The sequence below is a fragment of the Schistocerca gregaria genome, chromosome 10, assembly GCF_023897955.1.
Source record: "Schistocerca gregaria isolate iqSchGreg1 chromosome 10, iqSchGreg1.2, whole genome shotgun sequence".
Lineage (NCBI taxonomy): Eukaryota > Metazoa > Arthropoda > Insecta > Orthoptera > Acrididae > Schistocerca > Schistocerca gregaria.
This window is the reverse complement of record NC_064929.1, coordinates 116,676,960-116,704,666: the sequence shown is the minus strand read 5'-3', so window position 1 is coordinate 116,704,666 and position 27,707 is coordinate 116,676,960. Positions and strand designations below refer to the sequence as shown.

The following is a 27,707-nucleotide window of genomic DNA, read 5'->3' as shown; positions in this document are numbered from 1 at the left end:
ATTTCCTACACCTCCCCAGTCTTTTCTTATCTTCAACTTTTCTGCCAGAAGGATCCACTGGCTCCGAAAGCTTGCAGATTTCAGTTTCTTTATACATGTGTTGTTCTGCCACCACTTGGTGAGCAGACTTATCTATGAAATTATATTACATTATCAAAATTAATTATTTTCATTTACCTTAAGTGTAGGTTGAAAATCTATTCTCCTGCCACCTCACTGAGTCACACCTATGCCTAAAAATAATAAATTGTTTACATTTATCTTTAAATACCTTTCCCATTGGCTGCATCGTTCATTACGCAGTGTGCGGAGTAGTCTACAAAGTTGCCTCCTCACTCACAGTTTAACTCCATTGTGAGTGAAGTTTATATGTTACTAAAAATTCCTTAAACACATGGGATGCAACTTGCAATAAATTGTCTGACAAAGTCTGCCTAGTTTTCTCACTTCATTGAAATACTCATTACCCAAAATTTTCATTACTGTCTTGCTTGTAGCTTTGAGATAGGGATATAACTTTACAAGTTCAGACCACATGTCCATAACCACATATGTAAACACTCCCAGGTCCTCTTTGTAAGCATTGATAGAAACTGACACATACAAGATCCCAATTTGCTCAATGTCTATTGGGTAACATATCAGATTGCTTGACCTTAGATCTGCTTTATCACATACTTCACAAGTTTTTAAAATGTTACTTATCCTCTGAGCCATTCCTTTAAAATATTAATATTTACTCATATAACTGAGGTACTTTAGCACAAAGAAACCACACTTTGTATGAACATACCTGATAAAAGGTACCAGTCATTAGGTATGCTTTCCCTCACCAACATGGTATTTCTGCACCCAACAACTGAACGGTAAACCCTCACGAAGTACAAATTTCATCCCCTTTTCCTCTCTCATTGTTCTAACTTATGTACATTTTTACTGAGCCACAGAGCAGCTGGTTGCTCTTTTATATTTTCAGTAGTTTCATTTCATGCCTACCCTCACTCCGTAAAAAATACAAGTTGTAATGGTTTGTCAGAGGTCATACCACTTGTTCTCTCCACGTTCAATTGCAGTCACAACAAAGCATCATCCACTGAATTTTGCTGTATCTCTAAATTGAACTCTTGAAGAAACTAAGCCCAACGAGTGAAAAACTTGTCCAACAACTACTGGTTTTTCCCTTGCTGTTCACAATGTGTTCTAGAAATTTTAATTCATCTTGCCCAATTTGGTCTTTCCCAGATTAAATATTCAATTTTTTGAACACAATTTGTTTACTATAAATATGTTCTTGCTGGGTCAGAGATGCAGTAAGTCATCTACATACTGAATTAAATATAGTTATTTTTTGGCCTAATGCCTAATCACTTGTTACAATGAATTCTGACACTAATGCTTTCAATCCAAAAGGCAACACACAAAACTGGCTGGAGGCCCTTGTGAGACTTGGCATACTGGAGAAGGGAGTTATCAGTTTACATACACAGTCCACAGGTGACATTAAATTTAGGTATTACTAAGATTTTTCTTAAAGTTATGTGTCGCAATTGTGGCATTGCATGGAAGTGTAACTTCAACAATAAGCAGTTCATACAAGAAAATACTTGAATCTTTTGAAGTGTTGTGCTACAAAGATGCTGGAAGTTAGATGGGAAGCTCATACCATTTTATACAATCTGTTTATGTTTGACAGTGAAAGACGGGTACTGAGCTAACTGCATAACAAGGACATAAGTATAAATGAAAATAATTTTATTGACAAAAACATTTAACATTACAATCCGTCAAGATCTACAGTTCCTGTTTCACATGCATTACGTATACACAGCACATAAAGAAATATTTCAGTATCTGTATGTTACATTCATCATATGACAAATAGTGGAGTAAAATTTAATCTCACTAAGAACACCGTAACAAAAAGTCAAGCTGCCACTCTTCTGATTTTCAATCTGTAAATGCATGAGAAACTCAGATTTTAGACTAGAAAGCTTTACCCTTAATCAAATTCTAAAAAGTTTTTGGGCTTTTAAGTGTACTCGTGCCCTAATTTTGTTTTTATCAATTAGCTGGTAATTTGTAAGATATTAGTTAATATTTACCCTGTCAATATAAATGGTAATTTAAAGCATTTTACTGGGCTCAGTTTCCTCATTTCCAATCTTATAGTATCTTTTAATGCTCATCAAAGATACTGTCTTTGAATAAAAGAAAATTCATCATGCTGTTTATGAAAAAAATTCTTGCCCTTTAAGGGTAATTTTTTGAACAATGACTTAATACACAAGTTACTTTTAGGAAACTTTAGATACATACGAATCAAATTTTAGCAATATAGCCTGGAGAGAGAGCGTGGCAATCAGCAAATAACATGAATACAAATTAAACGAAGTAACCTCCAGGTTGGAGTAATGACAGTAGATTGCTACTCACCATACGGAGGAGACGCCACATTGCAGACAGCCACAACAAAAAGACTGCTACACATTTAAACTTTTGGTCACAAGGCCTTGGTGGCCAGAGATGTGATCATGTGCGTGAGTTGTGCTTGTGTGTATGTTTCTTATTTTAGAAGAATGCCTTGTTGCCAAAAGCTCAAATGTTTAGCTGTCTTTTCGTTCTGCCTTTCTGCAACTGAACATCTACATGGTGAGCAGAAATCTATCCTTTTCATAATATTGTCATTAATAAAATAAGTAAAAAATCACAAACATATGCTACCGACAAATGCACACATCAGTTATGTAAAATAGGCAAAACATCCTATATCACAACTGTTGACCAGCTCTCAAACCACAAAAAATCAATACAAGTTCACATATCAATTTTCTATTAATCGAACTTCTTTTGAAGATTGAAAATATTAATTGTGTTGAACAGAAACCTGATAATACTGATAACAACCCCATGCCGACCTTGTCAGGAAACAATTTTAGGAGAGTATTGTGTCAATAGGCTGCACACCAGATTCTGCCAACAAATGTAAATGTCTTTTTCCACTAGTGCTGTACTGATGTGTAATGAGCAACTGCCTGGAGCTGGATAAGTTGACATTTTGGGCAACTTGTGAAGTAGTTGAGAGATTATTAAGGCTTTCTATTAATTTCGTTTCAACTTTGTTAATGGGTTATTACAGTATACACAGCACAATCTGACTGCAGAACAATCCACATCTTGAATAAAAAAAGGTAGGAAACATTACAATCTTATATGGCGTTTGTTTATTATGCGATCCATAGAAAGAAATATAAGCCACAATATTTAATGCAAATCAAGACTACAAATTTGCTTCTCAGAAAAATAGCTACTGAGCAAACTTGTGCTATTAGAACAGTCACCAATAACTGTACCAACCATTAGAGCCAAGATGTTAAACAGTGAGAAAACTAGGTACCATCAACTGGGTGTACTTGGAACAGCAGGGGTAACGTTGACCAAAATTTGTATTTTTAAGTATTGGAATCACTGATAAAAGGATTTTGAAAAGTTTTTATATTTTTATGAATCTGTGTTGCATAAATGGCTGTAGTAATTCCTACATATATCGAAGCCTGCTAAAAAGTGATTCAACAATATTTGAAGGACAATGTTTTTGCTTTAAGTACAGGAGGTAATGTTAATTTTTCACTCTTATGTTATTAGAGATAGAAGTTTTGTTTACATGTCCTATTCTAACCTCGTTTGTGATTTACAGCTACAATGAAGTTCAATGTGGCCACTCAATATTATCTCTGAATTATTTTCATTCATTCCAAATGTGTTCATTATGTGTTACTTGGGTCCATATCGACATTTGACAGGAAAGCACGGTAATACTTCCTTTTCAATTTTTACAGTTTATTTCATCTCAAATCATTGAAATATGGGAAGAGGACAGTAAGAACCTTAGTCTTGAGAAAGCTGTAGAAAGATATGGAGTTCCAGAAAGTACTCTCAAAAGGAAGATGAAGTATAAGAATGTGGGTAAATATGGCCACCTTCCTGCTCTTAACATTACAGAGGGCTACTGTTTGGCAGAAAAGCTTCATGCAACGACAAAATGGGGCACCACTTTAATCAAATTCAATGTTAGCCTATTGTCAAAATAGTTTGATAAGAAGGGCTTCATAGAAGTTGAAATTAATATTTGTGGTGTACAATGGACAAAATTATTTTCAAACAGGAAGAAAATTGAAATTAGATTTTCTGAGAATCTGAAAAGATGGAAAATTGCTGTAAGTGTAGATACAATAAAAATCATATTTTGAAGAGCTGAAAGTTTCATTCAGTGGAATTCTGCAAAATGATATATTGAATTATGACAAAATGAACATGGCAGGTGGCTCACAGAAGAAGAAGAAGAAGAAGAAGAAGAAGAAGAAAAAAAGTCACTGTAAGAGGACAATACAAGCATCCTGAAAATCATCAATTCAAAATCAAGCACAGCAGTAATTTTTACTGCTACAGCATCTTGATATTGTCTCCCTAAATACATTGTGTACAAATCAGAACAGCTATACCATACATGGATAGAAGGTGGACAAAAGGGAACTCATTTTAATTGCTCAAGATCAGGATTGTTTGAGGGTGCAAGTTTTGAGGACTGGTTTTACCTACAGCACTTCCATATCTAAAAAAGTATGTGATGGACCCTCTCATAATAGGAGAATTTGGCAAGCCATATATCAGCGACAGTAACAGAAGACTGTAAGCAGATCATCATATGACTTGTGCTGTTGCCTCCTAACAACTCATTTTAGTATGCATTTTGACCTAATGTTTTTTTCTGGGAGGAAGTGAAATGGAGGGAGGTATTGGAGGAGTGGAAAGCCAAATATCATGCCTCACTCCGTAAAGATATTTTCAATGTGTTATTAAAAAACTCTTGAGAAGTAACAGGGCTCCATAATGCAAAACCTGTTTAGTGGATTTGAAGCCAAGTGACATACATCCCATTAAACCACAAAAAGCCACGACAAACGTAGCACATAACTGAAGACCAAATGCAAAAACGGAATAACACATTTGAAGAGCACCTCAAGGAAACCAGCAAAACATTCAACTATAAAGAAGAGAGAAAAATTGGATCTTTCTCCATGATCAAGTGTGACATCTGATTTTTTTTGAGACAGCAATAAGTGCTTCTGTAAAGAAAAGGAGAAAAGCAAAAGGGGGGAAAAATTAAGTAGCAATAAGGGTTTATGGCATCCACCAAAGAGGAGGGTGATAACCTTCAGTTGAAAAACAGGAAGAATATTATTCTCTGCAAGTATTGAGTTGCAAATGGTGGTGAACAATAGAACAAACCCAGAACAATGATGTGAATGAATCTCTTGCACAAACACCATATATTCAGCAGCAGTGTTTATCAGTTCAATGTGGAGATTTTGTTTAAGTGAACAAAAAGACAGACCAGCAAAAACATCATTGACACATTGCTAACAACGGATCATGTGGGTGCGAGTTCATGAGGCATTATAATGGAAACAAAGTGTTTATTCTCCCAAATGATGGCATTTCTGTAGTTTCTATTGCTCAAATTGTATTATGTCAAAGGCAGTGAAGAGAGAAATATCCTTCCGAGTGATAAGAACTAAATTTTGTTTGTTTATGTTTCTTTTATATCCACTTAACAATGTTATTTTAAAACGTAGTAATGAAATTATTTTCAAAATATTTCCCGGTCCCTAATGTAGTCAATATTATCGTTTAGTTAAAACATTACATGATTATATAACAAAATTGATATTTCAAGCTTTCTGCCCCAATATAGCCAACCTGGGAGTAACATGGGACAGAATAAAACTAACTTTCCTGTCCTCGAGTTCAAAAATGCAACTTTTCTTTAATTGTCAGTCAATAGTGCTTCAAGTAGCTAGAAAGCAGATGAAAGTTTTGCTTCTTGAACAACTATCAGATTTTCTGTGTGCTTTCAAAGTTTCTCAAGTACACCCAGTTGACAGTATTTGGCTTGATAAAATCATGTCAAAACAGTCACTCCCCATATGTGGTAAACAAGTGTTGCTAGCAGTTCTCTGAAGTAAGGGGAGGTGGTAAAATGTCAGAACAGGAGACTAAACAATATCAACTGACTACACCAAACCACACATCCCTTCACTGTAGCATTCTGTCCTCTACTTACATAAACCTACTCAAGACCAAATATTACACTTTGTATAATTTTCTTTCGTAAATTAACTCAAGAACATCTGGTGGTGTGCTTATTAAATAATAACAGAGTAACCCTGCCCTAACGTTCTCCGAATTATTGTTTCCCCACCATTATCATAATTTTTATATCATACTCATCAAATTTCCTATGTTTACAATGTTAATTCACTCATGATTTTGGATTAACATTATTAATTTCCCCGTGATTTACCCTTCATGAAACAACACTGGTGGAGAAAAAGTTGACTCTATTGATATGAAATGACACTCGCATGGTGCTGGCTTTCAAGTAAAGCTTACAAACATTCTGTGACACCAGAGCACTGTACTCAACAAATCTGAATCAGTGGAAAGTCTGAGCAATTTGTGTTTTATCTTCTATCATTTCCTAACTCTACTTAGTGTGTTGGCTAATGGGAGTAATTATGTTTGTTCAAATAATGACCGACCATGACAATTTTTAAACTATCTCTAATGTGCATGTGTAAGTTTGTGATCATGACGACACCTCTAACATATTTCCCCGAGTTTCATTGTTCACTTGCAGCACTTTCACACCTTTTCACATTTTGCGTTGTTCAAATGTTTATGGTTCAATTAATGACACACTGCAGGAGTTACACATTTTTTTCATTCATAGCAAAATGTGTTTTGAGAATTTATTCCCATCGTCCACTGCAAATCCTTATTAAGTATTTACAACATCAAAAATATGACTACAGCACAAGGGAATCAGAACAGCACATAGGCAAACATCAAACAAAATACTTACGTCAATTTACAGATGACAATGAGAATTAATTCTCAAAATGCACTGTGTTACACATGACAAAATGAAACTGGTGCACTGATTCATTGTTAAATAATGAATGACAATTGCAGGCTTACCAAAAACATTGATTATAATGAATGAAATTAAGTCACATTTCTACATCCCACACAGTTACCAGTTCTAGTCACATCAGTGGCTGATGATAGTACAAAATTCAGATGGCCTTTATTGGATTATAAACAAGTCCCTGACAAGTACTTTTTATGCCTATTATCTACATATATAATACATAAACAACAAAAATGCAAGGGGGGCGGGGGCATAAAAGTAACCAAGTTATTTCTTGTATTTTTACACCATTTTTTAAAGTCCCTTGAAAAGGGTAAAAGTGGGATTTCACTGTATATGGTTATCCACCGATATCAATCCAGAGTGTAAACACATAATGGCTATAAACTGTGAGAATCTATGACAGAATGTCTCCACAGGTGACTGGCAGTCATCTGTCAAATCTAACAACACATCACAGAATACAATTACTGTTTGGATAACCACAATGCTTTATGCATAATCTTGTTAAAGTTATGCCAGTGCTTTCAAATTTAAAATTGCAAATCACACTTTCCGTTTCCAGTGCTGTGTCCTTCACACAACATGTGGAACCTCAAGTACTTCCCAGGTGCTTGAAAGATCCCTTATTGCTGTTTCAGATCATCATGAATGATTCAAGGCTAGTACTACAAAGTAAAATAATCACTTTTAAAGATTTCATTGTACTTAAAGCAGCCAGACACAAAGATAACACTAACTCACACTGCACAATATACGATGGTGGTCCAAGTGTAGGGTAGGACAGTGAAGTTGTATCACAGTTTTTATCTTTTTTGTGAACTTAATCACATTAAGAACTCATTTTTAAAGTGAAAACTGTACTAATTTTTAACTAAGTATTTGTGAACCAAAGGAGAAGAACAGTATGTCTGAGTTGGCAGTATAACTACAAGTAACAGTTTACAGTCTCTCTCTGAGTGTTCTCAAAACAAACAAACAAAAACACACACACACACACACACACACACACACACACACACACACACACACACACACACACACACACACACACCTTATCTCATAATGTTCAGAAATTGACAAATGTATAACATGGCCCACAAATTACATTTTCATTCAAAGTAAACTATGTGTGACAGATTTGGGTCAAACAAGTTCTTAAACAATGCTTTAGCAAGTTATACATTGATAAAATACACCAGAAATAAATTTGTTTTCAGTCTGTAGCCTCACTCCGCTCTTGCACAGCCCACGGCTTCACTACTTCTTGGCTTGCTTCCTCGCAGGCTGCTGTCGCGTGCCTTTCTTCTTAGCACTACCACCTCCACCACTATATTTCGCTGCCAGGTGGTCGAAGAACGCGTCGGCGTCGACAGTCCTCTGTGCGTGCTTAGCCTGGATTATGGCTCTTAGTCCTTCCTCCCCGTCTTCCATATTCATTTCCACCTTCATTTTCTCTGCCTCTTGTGCTTCTTTTTCCCACTTTAAAAATTTGAAAGGGGTTACTGTACATATGAATATAGTGGAAAGCACCTAAAAATCTACAGAAAAATGAAAGCAAACACTTCTTTAACCCTCTATGGACAAGCTTGACAAATTGGTAACATGTTGCCATATTTTTATAGCAAGATGCATCGTCTCACAGTCGCCATGCGTAGCAGATTGTTAACACTTTAAATGAAAGTACACAGGAGAGATCGCACTGCACTGTGAGAATTTCACCAACTACTGGAACAGCCACATCTTGGGATTTCAGTGTAGCATGGATGTGTGTATTGCAGCTGGGGATATATATTTTTAATGATCTTGAAAAATAAAAACCACATGACAGAGGTAACTATGAGATATATCTTGATAAAAGTTTTTAATAAATATTACTCACAGAATCCGAGAAGGTATTTTTTAGACATCACAACTTAGGCATTCACAAGCAATCTTTTTCTCAGTATTTTATGAAAAGTAGAGTTTTGTCACTTGTGAGGCTGATGGAGGGAGTGATTGTTTCATCAGTGCTTCCTTTAGTGATACCATTAAATAAGGTGAACTGACTCGACAGGAAGGTCAAAGAAAGGCCTGAAGTCCATGTTCCACCAATTATTCTACCCTACAATGTGTGTGTGTGTGTGTGTGTGTGTGTGTGTGTGTGTGTGGGAGGAGCAGACCTGTGAGATTCAGTAATCACTTTATATAGAATGAACATCAGATTCATACGAAGCTAGTAAATGCGTGGCTACTGCACAGGACCACAACTCTGTGTACCCAAAAATAAGCAGAGGTAACTGTTAGTTCAAATCTGAAATAGCTGATGCCCTGCATAGAATGAAAAAGGATGTTTAATGGGAGATAGAGGAGAAGACTACCTTTAGGCATAGATACTGAATATGCACAGAATAAGAAAAAATGCATGCATAGAAACCAATTAGCTTGAAGGTTGTTCGTCAAGACAATGTTGGACATGGGCAAATCGTGTGTGAAAAGAGGTACATGCAAGATGGCAAACCACAAAGAAAGTACATTAATTATTGGGCAGAACTGTAATGTCAGTCTGAGCATTGAATATATATAGAAAGAAACTTCCACATGGGAAAAATATATTAAAAACAAAGATTCCAAGACTTACCAAGCGGGAAAGCGCCGGCAGACAGGCACATGAACAAAACACACACACAGAATTGCTAGCTTTCGCAACCGATGGTTGCTTCTTCAGGAAGGAGAGGGAAAGACGAAAGGATGTGGGTTTTAAGGGAGAGGGTAAGGAGTCATTCCAATCCCGGGAGCGGAAAGACTTACCTTAGGGGAAAAAAAGGACAGATGTACACTCGCACACACACACACACACACACACACACACACACACACACACACACACACACACACACACATATATCCATCCGCACATACACAGACACAAGCAGACATATTTAAAGGCCTTTAAATATGTCTGCTTGTGTCTGTATGTGCGGATGGATGTATGTGTGTGTGTGTGTGTGTGTGTGTGTGTGTGTGTGTGTGTGTGTACATCTGTCCTTTTTTCCCCCTAAGGGAAGTCTTTCCGCTCCCGGGATTGGAATGACTCCTTACCCTCTCCCTTAAAACCCACATCCTTTCGTCTTTCCCTCTCCTTCCTGAAGAAGCAACCATCGGTTGCGAAAGCTAGCAATTCTGTGTGTGTGTTTGTGTGTTTTGTTCATGTGCCTGTCTGCCGGCACTTTCCCACTTGGTAAGTCTTGGAATCTTTGTTTTTAATAGCTGCAAAATATATTATATGAAATATGACTGTACATTCACCAACATACGTACATTGTGACCCCTTAAGTGACAAATATGGCATTTAGAATCTTGTCTTTATTAATTCATAATTCTGTCCATAGAAGGTTAATGAGCAATAATAGTCAATGGCAACTATCCCATTTAAAGTCCAATACATAGCGAACAGTTTACTAAGAAGATAAAATCTTATCTTGTTATACAATTTAGAAGATATTAAAAATGAAACAAAGTCTGAGCAATGGGGTGTTTTTCAGCCAGTCAGTTCCATAAATATTTAGTGTGAAATTAATCAAGAAACTAATTGTAGAAATGAAAGTTAAAAATCCTGCATTTCATTAAATGGCAACAGCGTAGACAAACACACAACAAGGTTGTACACAAAGCTTAATCAAAGATGCTGAATCTTAGTGGGGTACACTGGGTAACCAATGAAGAGGTATGGAATTTAATCAGGAAGAAATTAACTTCACTGTACACACTGATTAAAAAATGGGGATTATCTTTGTATGACACATTCTGGAGCATAAAGAAATTGGTAGCTGGCTAATGGAGGGAAGTGTGAGGGGCAAGAATTTTTAGAGAGAAACCACAGCTTGATTACAACAAGCAGGTACAAAAGAATGCTGGTTACTGTAATTTTGCAGTTATTACAAGATTTGCACGAGAAGACTGGCCTAGGAAGCTGCATTACACCAGCCTTTGGACTGACAGATGGTAATCAACTGTGCACCTCAATCGGAACAAAGCCTAATTGAGGATACACTGTCAGCTACAGCTTAGAAATAAGGTGTGTTATGTTGCTTAATACCATATTATTAGGGACCTGAAAAGTCCCCATTTGCAATTAATGCGAATACAGATACAAATTCTACCTCGAAATGCAAAATAAACAAACAAATGCCATTTCACCAGATGTAAAACACCACTAAGCAAAACTAAGTTATATTTTCAATACTTGTGTGACGAAAATAGAGCTTACTCTGATAAAATATTTCAGCTGGAATGCAATCCAGTGACCTACCCTTACTCCTGCTTCTATCCCCCTCCCTTTTACCCTGTTACACCACCACCCCATGCCCAAATTTTATCCCTTAATACAACCCTACTGCACTTAAAAGTGGCACACAAATTTAATATTTTTGTTAATGTCATTTATATATAAAACAAATTTTATTCAGCTCCAGATTAATTATTTTATCTCAGAAAGCTATTTTCTTCATACAAATATTGAAAATGTAGCCTAGTTTTCCTTACTGGTATTTTAGATCTGGTAAAACCCCACAAAGAGAGAGAGAGAGAGAGAGAGAGAGAGAGAGAGAGAGAAAATCCATGCATGCGAATGCAACTATGTATCAGTGCACCTGCAATCAAAGTTAAGCTCTGGAGGCACAAAGTGTGGATGTTTAAATAGTCTCTTATAAAATACACATGTACATTTCTTTGGTCGCTAAAATTCGAAAATTAATGTAATACAGACATTTTTACCACGACACTTTTAGGTAGTGGGTGTTTTAAATTAGGACTGCACAAGATACTGGTAACTAATTTTCAGAGGGTACTTTATGAGAGGTCATCATTTGTTTACATTTGTAGCCGACTTCAACGTTACATTGTATCCGCACTCCATATTACAGCAAGTTAGCTAATACACTACAAAACCTGTCAGCATATTCTGCCAATCAAGTTTTCCCCTTATGAGAGCATTTATGTAAAATATGTTCCTGTTAACAATGGTTAATAAAATGCGGAAATTGTTAGTCCTAGAGAAAAAATGAAAGGGACCTTTTTTAAGAAATGCGATGCAGTTTAATTTTGTACTGGGGAACATTTTTGCTCAAGTCATGGTTTTAGAGTTGTTCGAGAGAAACATAAGTTTCCTCTAAACATTTTTTTCCAAAACAATCTATGCTCGCTTTCCTTCTTCTAGCTATTTGATCTTTCAGCAACAGATTTTTTTTTCTGTTGAGAAGCAGCAGCCTTTTTCCCCTGATGAACTAGCCCAGTCAACGAAATCAAGAAACTTAAATTAGAGAGGAAAATCTAATAGTTGCAAATTTTTGCACAGTGCTAAAAGGGAGTATCCTCAACATACTAAAAATCTTTACCAATGGGTTCTGAGCATTGGCGTGCATGGGGGATGGGACATATACATATGGAATGGTTGTTTATGCTTACTGTAATCTTTAAAAGTCATTTCCTGAAACTTTGTAAGCAAGCTTTCTTGGGAATCTTCAAGAGTCTGCCAGTTCAGTTTCTTCAGCATATCCCTGTCTCTTCCATGGATCAAACAAACCCTCCCCACCTCTTTATACATTCAATATCCCCTGTTAGTCCTATTTGGTACAGGTCCCACACACTTCAGCAATATTCCAGAATGGGTTGCACGTGTGATCTGTAAGCAATCTCCTTTTTAGATTGACTGCACTTTCCCTGCATTCAGCCAATAAACCAAAGTCTACCACCTGCTTTATCCAAGAATGAACTTATGTGATCATTCCATTTCATATCCCTGTAAATTGTTACACCCTGGTATTTGTATGAGATGGCCAATTCCAACTGTGACTCATTGAAATAGTCATAGGATACTGTACCTTTTTGTTTTGTGAAGAGCACAATTTTACATTACTAAACATTTAAATCAAGTGCCAATCTTTGCACCACCTTGAAATCTTATCAAGACCTCACTGAATATCTATGCAGCCTCAGACAGTACTTCCCTATAGACAACTGCATCATCTGCAAAAATTATGAGGCTACTATTAATATTGCCCAAAGGTCATTAATATGCAACATGACCAGCAAGGGTCCCAACACACTTCCCTGAGGTGAGCCAAAAGTTAAATCCGACGACCTTCCTGCCAAGATAACATGCTGCGTCCTCTCTAACACAAAGTCCACAATCCAGTCAAATTTCATTTGATACACCATATGAGCGTACTTTCAGGAAATGGCTTTCAAAGATTACAGTAAGCATAAACAACCATTCCAAATGCTTTTCTGGAATTGAGAAATACCACATTATCTGGCTTCCTTGATCCAAAGCTTTCAATATCTCATGTTATAAATGAGAAAGTTAGGTCTCACTGTACCGATGCTTTTGGAATCCGAGCTGGTTCACATAGAGGTGGTCATTTTGTTCGAGATCTCAATGTTTGACTCGGAATATATTCCAAGACTCTACAACAAATTGATGGCAAGGATATTGGACAGTAGTTTTGTTAATCATTTCTACTACCCTTCTTGTAGGCAAGTATGACCTGTGCTTTTTCCACGACTTGGGCACAGTTTTTTGTTTGAGGGACGTGTATAGTTAGAAGAGGGCTACCCCAGTCACAAATTCAGTATAGAATCTGGTAGGTATTCCATTGGGGTGGGTGCTGGAGATCTGTTCAGTTGAAAAATTTCAGCTGCTTCTTAACACCACTTACAAACTTATTTCACTCATCTTTTCTGTAGTATGAGAATTAAATTGAGACTTTTTCTGCATTTTCATTTGCAAAGGAACACTTAAAAACTGTGTGAAGCACTACAGCTTTTGCTTTACTGCCCTCTATTTCAGTTCCTGTCCCATTCACTAGTGACTAGACACTAACTTTGGTGCCACTAACAGCCTTTACACAAGTCCAGAATTTCCTTGGTTATGTGAAAGATCATTGGACAATATTCTGCTACAGTAGTGATCAAATGCTTCAAACAATGCTCTTTTGACTGCCAAACGCATTTCATTCAGAATCTATCCATCCATAACCCTATGGTTTGTTTTACACATATTATGCAATAATATTTTTTTATACAGTGACTGTATCCTATGTACGGTCCCTGCCATTATGAACTGTTCTACTAATTATATATCTCTCCACTGTATGGTCTACCATTCTTTTCAACTTGAGCTATAGCTCCTACAAATTCTCCTGCCCTGCACTAAAATTTCAAGTTCCTCATTGAGATAACATTACTGTCTTTTTATTTAGTTTCTAAACACACGTCCTACCTGTTTTAGTTGCTCTTTGTACTTAACTGATCATTTTCCCACAACTGTCATGGTCACTGATACCAGTTTCAATGTGGATTCCTCAATAAGGTCAAGTCTATTTGTAGCCTAAGAGCTGATATTTCCATCATAACTGGGGTTCTGAACCACCTGTTTTATATAGTTTTCAGATGTATTTAGTAATGTTTATCAGTACATCTTGTCATGCCCATCTCAAATAAAACTATTTTTTTTCAATTGACTATGGGGTGTCTGAAGTCTCCACCAATAATTACAGTATGATCAAGAAACTTAAGTGAAATGAGGTTTTCCCTAAAGATTTTGGTTAAATTTGGAGACGAGTCCAGTGATAGAAGATTCCAATTACAGGTTTACACCTGCCCCTGTTACTGAGTCTAGCCCAAACAATCTCATATGGCTGGTTGAATCTGTATCTCAGTGGATCTGAATGTCTGTCTACTGTGACAAATACACCACCTCCATTCACCTGTTACACTATTCTTTCAATATACACCTAAAATTCCCCAAGTATCTCAGTGCTGTAAACTTCAAGTTTCAACCAGCTTTCTGTACCTGTATATGTAAGCTTTACTGTTTTGTAGGAGCACTTTCAACTCTGGCACTTTGCTGTAAATGATTTGGTGATTAACCTCCAGAATTTTAACACTTTGCCATCTGCCAACACCACAGTGGTGTCAAGCACGAAAAAGCGGTCAATGGCCAGCGATGCCACAGTGGTATTGTGTGCACAGTATCGCTCATTGGCCGGCAACACCACGGTGGTGTTGTGTGCTTAGTATCGCGCAGTGGCTGGTGACAGCACTTTAGTACCTTTTTCATTCTATTGGTGTTTTGTTTAGGTAACAAAAAGTTACATCAAGTTCTTTGTTTTTACAAGTACTTGTGCAGTTTCATTATGGCACACGAAAGAAACAATATGATTATTTACAATGAATGCACGGACGTCTTGTCTGATGTTCCGGACAACTTGGCCAATTGGGAAGAAGAAATTGGATATAAAAAAATGAAAGTGAAGCAGAATCGTCAAAAGATAGTGAAATATGTCCAAGAAGAATCTGGTCTCCTCTACTCTACCATTATAAGGAATAACACAGAATCTTACACACTAGAAATGGTCTCATGTTCACTTTAAAACATCTGAACAATGAAGATTGTGCTATTATGCAATCCTAGTCTAAGAAATCTAGCATGCAAAATACTGCAACAGTGTCTACTACAAAGGCTTACCCATGCCGTTTAAATTTAGTACATCTTTCCTACTAACTCTATTCACAACATTTTTTGCAGACAGTATCTAAATATGCCACTGACTGTACCTAAGCAAATGTATCATTGTATAGAACATAACTCGAGAGGTATGTCATAAATACTTAGAGAATGCTACATTATGGATGAAGTTTTAACACATTTATTCTTTACAATTGAAAGAAAAATTGCCTCAATCACTATTTTTAACAAATTAACCTCATTTCAACACTGCTAGGAGTGTCTTCCTCAGAATTTAAATTAAAGAATGGTCTATATTCTATAACACGGTCAAAGAATCATGACTAAAAACGCATATTTATTATTTTATAAATGGCATAAGTACTGCCAACTTTCACGATGATTCCCTATCATAATTCTGCGACCATATTATAGTATGCAGACCATTCTTTGATTTAAATTCTGAGGAAGACACTCCTAGCAGTGTTGAAACCAGGTTAATTTGTTAAAATAGTGACCGAGGGCTGTTTTTCTTTCAATTTTAACTATTCACAGTCTCTGGACGTGCAGCCATGTACAAAATTTTTATTCTTTACTTGTAAGACACTCCTACAGTTGAATCAACTTAAGGAAATCTGAAACATCTGGCAGCACTTCTGACAAGTGCTTCTGCAAAGTGCAAATGGATCTAGGCAGAAACAACCGGCTATGAAGAATTTTTGCCATTGAGACGTTTACAAAATCAAATTGTAGACATGCACATATCCGTGGACAGCATACAGAAACCGTCCAGGATCATGTTTCTTTATTCAGATACTGTACTACACATTTGTACATTACACATACTTCTTTGTACGACTGTTTCGCAATTTCAAACTGTTATCAGGAATATATGGAAATGAAATTTTTCAACACTGCGCTACAAACTCGGTCCAATTCTAACGGAAAAGTGGCAAAATGAATGCATTAGCAATGCTGGATTCGTCATCTAGCAGATCTGTACAAACCTGCTGGTAAGAGCAGGTGTAGTGAAGACTGCAGGATTGTGGGTCTGCTTTGACAAATATTGTAACTGTTGGAACTATTTCTTCTTTTTAATGAAAGTTTTGGTGTTCGACTGATCTGTACTCTACCACTATGTCTAAAGTTACATTAGGCGACAGCCTCATTGCTAGATGGCAAAGCCTAACAAACTTGTCAAGAAGATTTACATCACTAATTAAACCAATACTTTCTCTCTGAAATCAGATTTTCATGGTTATTACAAGAATACCACGCAAACACCTCTATTCACACTGATGTCCCATTACTTTGCTAGTTTTTGATTTGATAATGTTTCCTTGTTGCAATGTTAAGACATCCACCAATAAAGTCTCCAGGCTTTTAACTCTGCCAACTCAATGATGTCATTGGTCTGCTGGCATATACCCCATTGTCTCTCGATCCTCATTTTTCAGCCTACTGTTATTTAGAACTCACCTTCCTCTTCCTCCGCTCTCGCTTGCGAGGAGTTTCGTGAGTGAATGCACGGAATGCGGGAACTTCGCCACTGTCAATCATTCCCTGCAGCAATGAGCGAAGGCGTGGCTCCTCTTCTGTATTACTAAATGGTACAGATTCCAGGATGAAGTCCATGTCACCTTTTCCATCAGTATAGGCCCGTTTTAAGTCTGATAACTCTTCTTCAGAGCCTGCAATTTTGTTTAAGCGGTATTAGCACTAAGTGTTAAACAGGCATTTTTTTTAAAAATCAATACATGAAAATAAAAGTTTAACATGCTGCCTAAATGCGCTGTGAAGTTTCTTCACCAGTGAAGATAGCTGAAATATATGCAGCGTCAAATTCAAAACACCTGAACAACAATTTGAAATATCTAAGCAGCAATTTTACACAGGGGGAATGTGTTTTGATACACACTTAATACTAAACTATATTTTCTGTTGGGCAATTAAAAGTGTTATAACACAATGCAGACTTTCATAGTCAATATGAATGTACACTGAGGCACTATTTTGAAGTTTCTAGTTTTGGACTAAATGCAATTCTTCTGCCCTTTTTATTTATTTCTGCAGAAGACACTGCCAAAGGTTACAATGTATACTTAAAAAAAAAAACCACCTTGGCAATACTACTACAGATAATGGAAACAGCTAACATACACCATTCATCCCACTGTCTTACTCTTAACTATGTTTTTTAAGACAGTTGATGCAGTTAATTGAACACGAAGACAAAAAGGAGTTAAGAAACAACTATACGTCAATTCCAATTGACGTAAGAGAAGACAGGGACACGGAAAAAGGACTACAAAAGACACCATACCAAAATGAAGGTACAAAACTAAACATTAAATGGCCTTCGCCATACTGCTCTGACGGATCAAAAGTAAAACAAGGTCGACAGGCCGTGGGTCATTTGCTAAAATGGCCGATAACTCAGATGGCAAACCCAAGCAAAAACGTAAACAGTTAAAAATGGGCATTCCACCAGGAAGTGATGGACAGTTAAAACTTGGGCACAAGGTGTACAAAGTGGTGGGGGATCGTCACTTATCAAATGACAATGGTTAAAAAGGCAGTGCCCAATATGCAACCTAGTTAAAATGACCTCCTGCCAGCGGAACCACCTAGAGGTGGTCATACAAGCCTCTGGGAGAGGCTTAATAATCCTGAGTTTATTACCGTGAAGGGAGGACCAATGGTGACACCAAAGGGACACCACCTCCTGACAGAGGGCAACACAGATCATTGGAGGGAATAGAGGAACTAGTGGGCTGAGGTACGAGGACTGCAGCCTTGGCAGCAGCCTCGTCTCATGGCAGGCCGACATGACCAGGAACCCACAAACATCACAGTGGCTCGACCAAGAGTGAGCAAGAGACAGTTTTTCTGGACCCGTTGCACTAAGAGGTGGGGGGAGTACAGGACATGGACTTTGAAGGTGACGGGCACTGAGTGAGTCTGTGCAGAGGACACAATTGAAAAGTCTGTGGTGCCGGATGTACTCCATGGCTTTATACAGGCGAAGAGCTCAGCTTTAAATACTGATAAGTGTGCTGGAAGCTGATATCGAAAGACGTGGGTGCCAATGACAAAGGCACACCCGATACCATGGTCAGTCCAAGAGTCATCAGTGTACAAAGGTACTATTGCGAAATTCCACACAAAGGTCATGAAGCTTGAGGCTGTAGAGCAAGGCTGAAGTAGTGTCCTTAGCAAGCTAATGAAGATGAAGGTTAACATAGGCTGCTTCACAAAGCCAAGGTGGTGAATGGTTCACACCCACCAAGAAAGTTGGAGGTAGTGTAAAGTTAAGTCACCAGAGCAAGTGCCAAAAGCAGACTCCAGGAGGTAACAGAGAAGAGGGACACATCCCATACTGGTGATCAAAGGAATCACTGATGGGATGGGTGGCCATGCAAGGCAGACAAACAGCATTCATACCTGCTGAAGAGAAAGTCACAGCAGCAGGACAGTGTTAGTTCAACTTCAGCATAAAGACTCAACCAGGCTAGTGTTAAAGGCACCAGTGGCCAAACAGATGCCATGATAGTGAATAGTGCTGAGATGGCATAAGAGGAATGGACGTGCAGACATGTAAACAAAGCACCCATAGTCTAGTTTCGAACGGACAAGGGACCGGTACAAACGATTGTCAGGTAAGACACATGGGAAGACCAAGAGTTTCCTATTGAGCATGAGCCCCAGGAATTTCATGGTTTCAATTAACAGAAGAGCAACACACACTAGATGTTAAGAAGGTGGGAGAGACCAATTGTGCCGCCAGAAATTCTTACAGGCGGTTTTGTCAGTGGAGAAATGAAAGCCACTGCCGATGCTCCAGGAGTAAAGATGATCAAGACATCACCGAAGACACCGCTAGAGGAGATAAGTCCACAGAGAACTGCAACAGATGGCAAAATCTGCCAACAAAAAGGGGACTGGAGATGCCTGGCAGGATACAGGCCGTTATAGGGTTAATGGCAAAAGCAAAGAGTACGATGCTCTGGACAAAACCCTTGACAAGGGGGCACACTTGCCTTAGGTGATGGTTGTTCACCGTTCACACCTCACAAACATCTGACCGAGGGACCAACCGGTAATTTGGGAAGGTAGCAGCTTACGCAGTCACCCCTCCCTGGACCTGGCTTATACCAGGGGGTATGTGCAAACCCTACCTGTCTACCTGGGGCTGGGAATAACGTGTTACTCAGTCACCTGTTGTGTGTCAGCCACATGGGCCTGCCTTCAGGAGGGCACAGGGAGGAAGAAAAAGAGAAACCTCAAACGCCGAAGCGGAGGGGGGGAAAAAAAGGAAATGAAAAACAGTGGTGAGACTGTTCGTATGTCGGCGACAGACCATGCGGAACATTCCCCAATAAAACCCCAGACATGTTTCCCAAGGGAGGAGAAAGAATAGCAAGATGATAGACATGCAGCACAGAAAGGTAAATATGCTGCAAAGGCTGGGGCCCCATAGTGGCCAAGCACAAACCCACCAAAGAGTGGCGAGCCCCCTGGTGTGAAGGGACGGACTAGGTGGATAAGTAGAAACATCAAGAGAAGGGAAGGAGGAGGCAGTAGGGGAGGAGTGAAGGTAGGAAGGAAGGGGCACAGGAAAGGAAGTGCAGCCTGAGAAGGAAGAATGGGCTGCAATAGCTTTGGGCCCTATGTGCGTCACACACACGCACGCACGCACGCACGCACGCACGCACGCACGCGCGCGAGCGAGCGAGCGAGCGAATGGTGCGCGAGCTCCCTGAGGGGTTAAACAGTTTAGATGAGATGGAGGTAAAGAATTTAACAACAGAGCTAGAGAACAGCTCATGGATAAAAGAACAGAATTACTGATTCCTCCACCCTATCTATACTCCTGAAGAAAATGATGTGACCGAACATTAAAAATAGAACAATTTTTTAATCAGCACATTTTATGCTGAATGCAAGGAAACTACTAACAGGATCATGCGCAGAAGATTACAGTACAGCAGTCTATATTGTAAATCGTTCTAGGTCTGCAGCTCCGGTCAAATTTCCTTATGAGCTATGGTTCAAGCTGGAAAACTTGATCACAGCAGAGTTTTTGATACAGGTTGCTATGTTCATACAAACAAAAATTTTCATCCAAAGGTTAATGAAAAGGCTGTTTTTATTCAACTTGTTGGATATGCCAATAACAAAGATGGATTAAGAGTCCGGATCATTCCAAAAAGAAAGTGGTCTTGAGTGAAGGTGTAAAATTTAAGCCAGAAATAGTTTGCAATTTGCTTCATGATTATATCAAGTCTGACATTTCTCAGTAGTCTGCCCCTGGAGGAGGCCAAAGTGAAGAAAAATTTAATGCATTTGATTCTGGAAGAAGTCAATTCTCAGATGACAATATTATATAATCAACAGCCTCTGAATTTTCTGATGAAGAAACTGGAGAACAGGAGGCAACGAAGAAAACGAGCCTGGACAGAAAGCAGCGATCTCTTGATGCTGACAAAAGTTAGTGCTTGCAAATAGATACAAACTGTTTTTGACATATTGCAGCCCATAGAAAAAGAAAAACGGACAAACTATTAAAGAAGAAATAGAAGCAGTAAAGAGAAACAATATGTGGGTGTTAGTTGAACATCCCACAATGCCAAGGCATTTCAAAATTGCTGGGTTCTACATCGAGAAGTTGCAGCTGATGGAAGCACTCACTTTGAAGCCCAACTAATTGCTAAAGGGTATATTTAACAAGCAGGAATTTATTATGAAGACACACATAGTTCCACTGCATGTTATGACACCATTTGAGTTTTGCTACTGATAGTTTCCTTCGAAGGAGATGGTGTTTAAACAATCTAATGTGAAGATGGCCTTTCTGAATGGAATACTTCAGGATGAAGTGTGTATGGAACAACCAAAAGGCTTCAGAAATAATACACTGAATGTGTCCTGAAACAGAGTCCCCATAGACTCAGACAAGCAACACGCTGCTGTGATAAATGTTTTATGGGAGTCATGAATGAAGCAGGTTGTCAAAACAATGCTGCAGATCCTGGTTCTGTTGAAAATAAAAGGAAAATAAGACATTACAAAAGAATTGGTTTGTTGTGGTCTTCAGTGCAGATACTGGTTTGATGCAGCTCTCCATGCCACTCTATCCTGCACAAGGTTCTTCATCTCCCAGTACATACTGCAACCTACATCCTTCTGAATCAGTTTAGTGTATTCATCTCTTGGTCTCCTCCTACAATTTTTACCCCCCCCCCCCATGTTGCTCTCCAATACTAAATTGGTGATCCCTTGATGCCTCAGAATATGCCCTACCAACCGATCCCCCCTCCTAGTCAGTTGTGCCACAAATTTCTCTTCTCTCCAATTCTATTCAATACCTCCTCATTAGTTATGTGATCTACCCATCTAATCTTCAGGATTCTTCTGTAGCACCACATTTTGAAAGCTTCTATTCTCTTCTTGTCCAAACTAGTTATCATCCATGTTTCACTTCCATACATGGCTACACCCCATACAAGTACTTTTAGAAAAGACTTCCTGATTCTTATATCTATACTCGATGTTAAATTTCTCTTCTTCAGAAACGCTTTCCTTGCCATTGCCAGTCTACATTTTATATCCTCTCTACTTCGACCATCATCAGTTATTTTGCTCCACAAATAGCAAAACTCATTTACTACTTCAAGCGTATTTATTTATTATTAAATTATTAACCGTATTAAATCTATGTTTATGATGGTCTAATCGTTTGTTTATTTATTGTTCCATGGGACCAAATTAAGGAGAAATCTCCATGGTCATGGAACGAGTCAATACATGAAATTACAGCACGATATTAGAAACAGATAAAATGAAATATAAAAATACATACTCAGGTGACAAGCCATAAGTTTAAATAAAGAAAATCAACAATGTAACACTGGAATTTGTTTAACTTTTTAGCTCTTCCAGGAGCTCCTCGACAGAATAGAAGGAGTGAGCCATGAGGAAAATTTTCAGTTTAGACTTAGGAGTTTGGGCTACTGCTAAGATTTTTGAGGTCTTGTGGTAGCTTATTGAAAATGGATGTAGCAGAATACTGCACTCCTTTCTGCACAAGAGTCAAGGATGTGCATTCCACATGCAGATTGGATTTCTGCCTAGTATTAACTGAGTGAAAGCTGCTAACTCTTGGAAATACGCTAATATTGCTAACAACAAACTACATTAAAAGAAAATATATACTGTGAGGGCAATGTCAGAATTCCTAGACTATTGAATAGGGGTCAACAAGAGGTTCTCGAACTTACACCACATATAGCTCAAACAGCCCGTTTTTGAGCCAAAAATACCCTTTTTAAATCAGAAGAATTACCCCAAAAAGTAATACCATACGACATAAGCATATGAAAATATGCAAAGTAGACTACTTTTCGTGTTGAAGTGTCACTTATTTCAGTTCTAATGGTAAATAAAGCAGAATTTAATTTCTGAACAAGATCCTGGACATAAGACAATGATGATGAAATTACTGCTTTTCTGAACAATTTACTACGTGAATTTGATGTAACAGTGGGGACCCTTGACAGTTTCCTTGACATAAAAATAAAGCAAACTGAAGATGAAGCAATTACGATAACTCAAATAAAATACGTGAAACAAACATTGGAAAAATTTAATGGCAGAATCCAATGTGATTTCAACTCTAGTTGGATGTGAAGAAAAATGTCCAAGATGAAGCAGTTTCATCCTCTGCACCCTATTGTGAGGCTATTTTATGTCTTATGTCCCTCTCAATAGCAACATGTCCAGAAATAACTTTTGCAGTGAATAAAGCTGCCTGAACTACGCAAATACTACCAAGGACGGGAATCCATAATCCTGTAGCTGATATGTACATTTAACTATCATATTACTTATGATAGAGAAGAAAATTTGAGAATTTACAGGGATGCTGATTTCACTGTGGTTAAGTAGAGAAGACATTCAACAACTGCCAACATGGACAAAGTTCTCTGGTGGGGCTGTAGCATGGACAGGTCAGTTGCAGAAGGTGGTGGCTATTTATACAACTGAAGCAGACATTATATCACCAAGTGAAGAGGCCAAAGATTTAATTTGGTTATGTTATTTATTTAGTGAATTAGTTGAAATGACGGGACAACCTGTAACACTTTACACTGACAGTGCAGTCTATTAAAATTGGCAAAAAACCCCGAACATCATTGCCAATCAAAACAGAGGTCAAAACTTCTATGTACATGAAAGATATCTGAATGGTGAAACTATGTTGGAACATACAGATGGAAAGAACCAGTTAGCTGGGTCTCCTGACAGTCAGATGAGGGAGTTCTACTTTTGCTGCATGCAGAGTGTGCTGTGCAAGAAAAACAGTAATGCTTTATTTGACTGATTTTTGATATTTCCTTTGAGGAATTGTGATAAAAGGAAAATGTTTAAACGTTCACTGTAATGTTGTTACTTGATTTTTTTTTAAATATTCCGTTTTAGCCTATATAATCTCCTTGAAGTTTGTTTTTAGTTACGAAGTAAAGCAGTGTGTGGCTGTATCCTGAGATACTTTACCATTAATAGCTGAAACTGTTTTGTTTCAACTTAAAAATTCACAACACATTTTACCCTGGAATTCGTATTTTAAAAAATAATGAAGTTGTCAGATATTCGGATCTAAATTATTATTTTATCTTACTGTCTCATGAAATTACAAAGCAAAAATAAATATTCATTGACTGACACTACATTCTGTGTTAATATAATACAACTTTGAAGTTTAGTTACTTGTTTCTGTAGTTGCATTTAAAAGTTAAGAGTACACTTTTCTTTTATTGCAAATAACCACATAAAATTTACTTTACATATTATTACACAAATAGCATGCATAAAACAGCTTCAAACCTTGATTACTTTACAAATGTGTTATAACGTTTAATGTCTGATGTTGAACAAGTAAGCACGTAGTAGTTTAGAAAGAAAAGTTTGTTTAAGTTGATAAATGTTCAGATTCTCAAATACTGGACAAATATTGTTGTAATTTGCGTGTATGAGCTATGTTGCCTCCAGACATACACTGTTTCCACCTCTGAAACACCTCTTACTTTGTTAAGCCTTTAACATAAGGTTATACCCCTTCATTATTGGTTTATGACAGTGTTTTAAATCTGGTCTATAATTATATGAAATGCTGATTTCTAAGTATAGTGGTTTGTTTCTCCTGTAAACCATTAGAAATGGTACCTACAACTGGAACTAAGCCCTGAGTTACACAGTTGGTAATATAAACCAGCTACCTATAGTTCACATTAAGTTACTCATCACATTACATAGACTAACTGTGGGCCTCGACTTGTCCAATATATTTTAGACCCAGTTCAATATAATCAGTACAGTACGGCACGGCACCGATATACCTGTATACACACAAAAAATATGTATATCAGCAAGTGAAACAGCAATCCATCTATACCTTGATATTGTTTCTTGTATCTGTTGATATCTTCAATTGTGATTTTCTTGAACAACAGTCTCCAATACTCATTCCAATCTCTCTCTGCCTTCTCATCTTCCTCATCATATGATCCTGCAAGAGAATAACTGTTTTACATTATGCACAACCAACTAATATAGTTACGTAGCACATATTATCAGCAGAAAATTGCTCAATGCTTAAGCACTACGTATAATACATTACAAATATTGAACATATGATATGCTACACTGATTTAATTGAGTAAACCATTTTTAGGAAGGTTAATAAACTAAGGTTATACATACAACTCATTCTTTTTGAAAAATGAGAAACTATAATACAAACATGTCAAATTTATGTACCAGAAGTCTACTTGTGCCATTTAATATGAATGCTGTTATATCAGTTATCCACACTGTTTCTGTGCTATAAAGCTATATTTCGAACTTTATTTTTTTTTATTTCTTGGGACTTTGCTTGTCTAATGCAAAGAAACGAAAAAATAAAACGATCATATGGCATTGCTGGCTGGGACGCCCTATCCGGGGAAGTTTGGCCCCTGAGTTTGAGTCTTACTGCAATTGACGCCACATTGGGCAACTCGCGTGCCAGTGATAAGGATGAAATGATGAGGACAGCACAACACCCAGTCCCTAGTCCACAAATGGAGAAAATCTCCAACCCGGGCCCACTGCTTGGGAGGCAAGCACACGACCATCGGCTAAGCAGGTGGGCGTAACTTCATGAATAATTGACAATGCTCTACAAACCACTAGAGTGAATGGCAATGTTACAATGGTTTAGGAACTTCTATATGAGTAGCAGTATGTACAAATTAAAATGTTTGTGGTAACTGCTGGGGGGAGGATGTTGACAGTCAGAACGACCTGATATTTGCCATATCAAATACCTCCTACAGCAGCAGAAATGTGAAGAATCATTTTTTTAAAAAAGTCTTATTTGCACAGACCAAGAGCTGTGCTAGGATTGCAAGGACTGGGTTAATCAAGTGGTAATGAATGGAACATGAGGTGTGTTCCAGCTGGGGATCTAATTGCTTTTAGTCATGGATATGTCAAGAACAAATGGAACAGGAGCAGAAGACCAAAGATCTGACAAGACCATCTGATACAGACAAATCCATTCTTATATATCAAATGCACAATGGTACACTGGAAATTGAGATGACATGTAACTCCACTGAGCTTTGAAATGGCTGCTACTATGCACATCTCCATAAAACTCAGTTCATACCAACACAGGGCAACTGTGGGGAGATCCAGGATGTGAACCACATACTGTCTTCCCTATGAAGAAAACGATACTAGCTGTCTAGAGTGTGTTGAACAGAAATGAGTACCTCCTCGAATGTGTCGAAGCTCTTGACAACTGAAGATAAACATTCATAAACGTTGGCAGTAACGTATAGTTAACACTGTGGGTCGGGGTGTTTGTTTTGCTTATTTACAACGCAGTTTGTTAAGATGCAGAAAAGTTTTTTGCCTCTGTATCTTTTCCTACTGTTATGACTAATTTGAATGAAATATGTGTTTTTCAATAATGTAAGTCTGGACTAGCCGTACTACCGTCAGTAAAATTAGGTAAAAAGGAAGTTTAAGATAGAAAAAACGCAATGTAAGACGTGAATTTCATAAAAATATAGAAGTACCTGTCATAAACAAAGTACCATTTATTAAGGATAGGAAATACCCAACGTGAACAATCACTAGCGCAACGAATCATACAATTCAGACCAAATTAGTTATGATGCCATGTTCTGAACGTTAAGTCCAACATGTGTATGGTCATTTTAATGGAACGTAGAACTAAAATACATCATAATATGGATCAGTAAGTAAAACTACAGGGCTGAGCGATAATACCTGTTTCATCGTAAACCACTTTCTTCTCTTTGTCACTCAATATTGAATGAACCTTTCCCAAAACTTTAAATTTCTCCGTTGCTTCTGCCTTCTTTTGCTCTTCCACTCTATCAGGATGCACAAGCAGAGACAGCCTATGGTACGCTTTCCTAACTACAAAAAATATCATTATTACATTGGGATGTAAAATGTCAACTAATGAACTATTGAGGTTATAAATCAATTATTACTTTGTTTTTCATTTGCATTTTTCGGTATACGTAGAACATCATAAAAGTCTTTGTGCCCAAAGTATTTTTCACACAAATCAACTAGACTAGGCATGTTCAGTGTAAACACGAAATTGTTTGCAGCGTACAACCAAACTTCTAACTACTCCTTCAGATTTTAGGCGCCAAAGCAGAAGCGAGTTCTTTATCGATAATAGTCGGAACTCGGAAGTGCATGCGATTGAAACGTGACAGATATTTAAATATTTTTATTCACACAATTCATTACTTCAGAAGTATTACATATATTAATTATCTCGCTGAGAAATACTGAACATGTAATGGGTAGTCATTATTGTAAATAAATAGCTGAAAAAATATATGGTACCAGTGCTGCAATATATATCTCATTTTAAATTTGAAGACAATATTCATATAATGTGAAATATAGTAAAAATATATCTGAATTGTTGAGGTGAGAAAATTTTCGTTGTTTCGATTTTTATGGGTTTTGGCCGGGTGGGGGTGGCGGGGGAAGGAAATCGTCCGGTACACTAGTCATTTAATTTCTTGTTAAACTAATTGTTGCAGAATACGTCAAAAGTTTGTGGATTTAATAACATATATTTTCTTATACATATTCTTTTGTGGTGAATATTGTGTGGAAATTACAGAAATC

The 27,707-nt window shown here is 37.5% G+C and overlaps 1 protein-coding gene across 1 annotated transcript; it reads right to left on the bottom strand.

Annotated features, from left to right (window-relative positions):
* Positions 1 to 1,735: 1,735 nt before the first annotated feature.
* Positions 1,736 to 27,534, bottom strand: LOC126293374 (dnaJ homolog subfamily C member 9). The gene is made up of 5 exons (XM_049986576.1): positions 27,050 to 27,534; positions 26,820 to 26,972; positions 24,934 to 25,047; positions 16,959 to 17,170; positions 1,736 to 8,473 (listed from the first exon to the last, which is right to left on the bottom strand). The coding sequence occupies exons 1-5, from the start codon at positions 27,141 to 27,143 to the stop codon at positions 8,252 to 8,254; spliced, it is 795 nt and encodes a 264-aa protein (XP_049842533.1). The 5' UTR covers positions 27,144 to 27,534; the 3' UTR covers positions 1,736 to 8,251.
* Positions 27,535 to 27,707: the final 173 nt, after the last annotated feature.

Excerpts from the sequence above, each read along its gene's own strand:
- LOC126293374 (XM_049986576.1), bottom strand. The coding sequence starts at position 27,143 with ATGCCTAGTCTAGTTGATTTGTGTGAAAAATACTTTGGGCACAAAGAC. Across the intron at positions 26,973-27,049 it reads AAATGCAAATGAAAAACAAA|TTAGGAAAGCGTACCATAGG; the intron begins GTAATAATTGAT and ends TATTTTTTGTAG. Across the intron at positions 25,048-26,819 it reads AGTGGTTTACGATGAAACAG|GATCATATGATGAGGAAGAT; the intron begins GTATTATCGCTC and ends ATTCTCTTGCAG.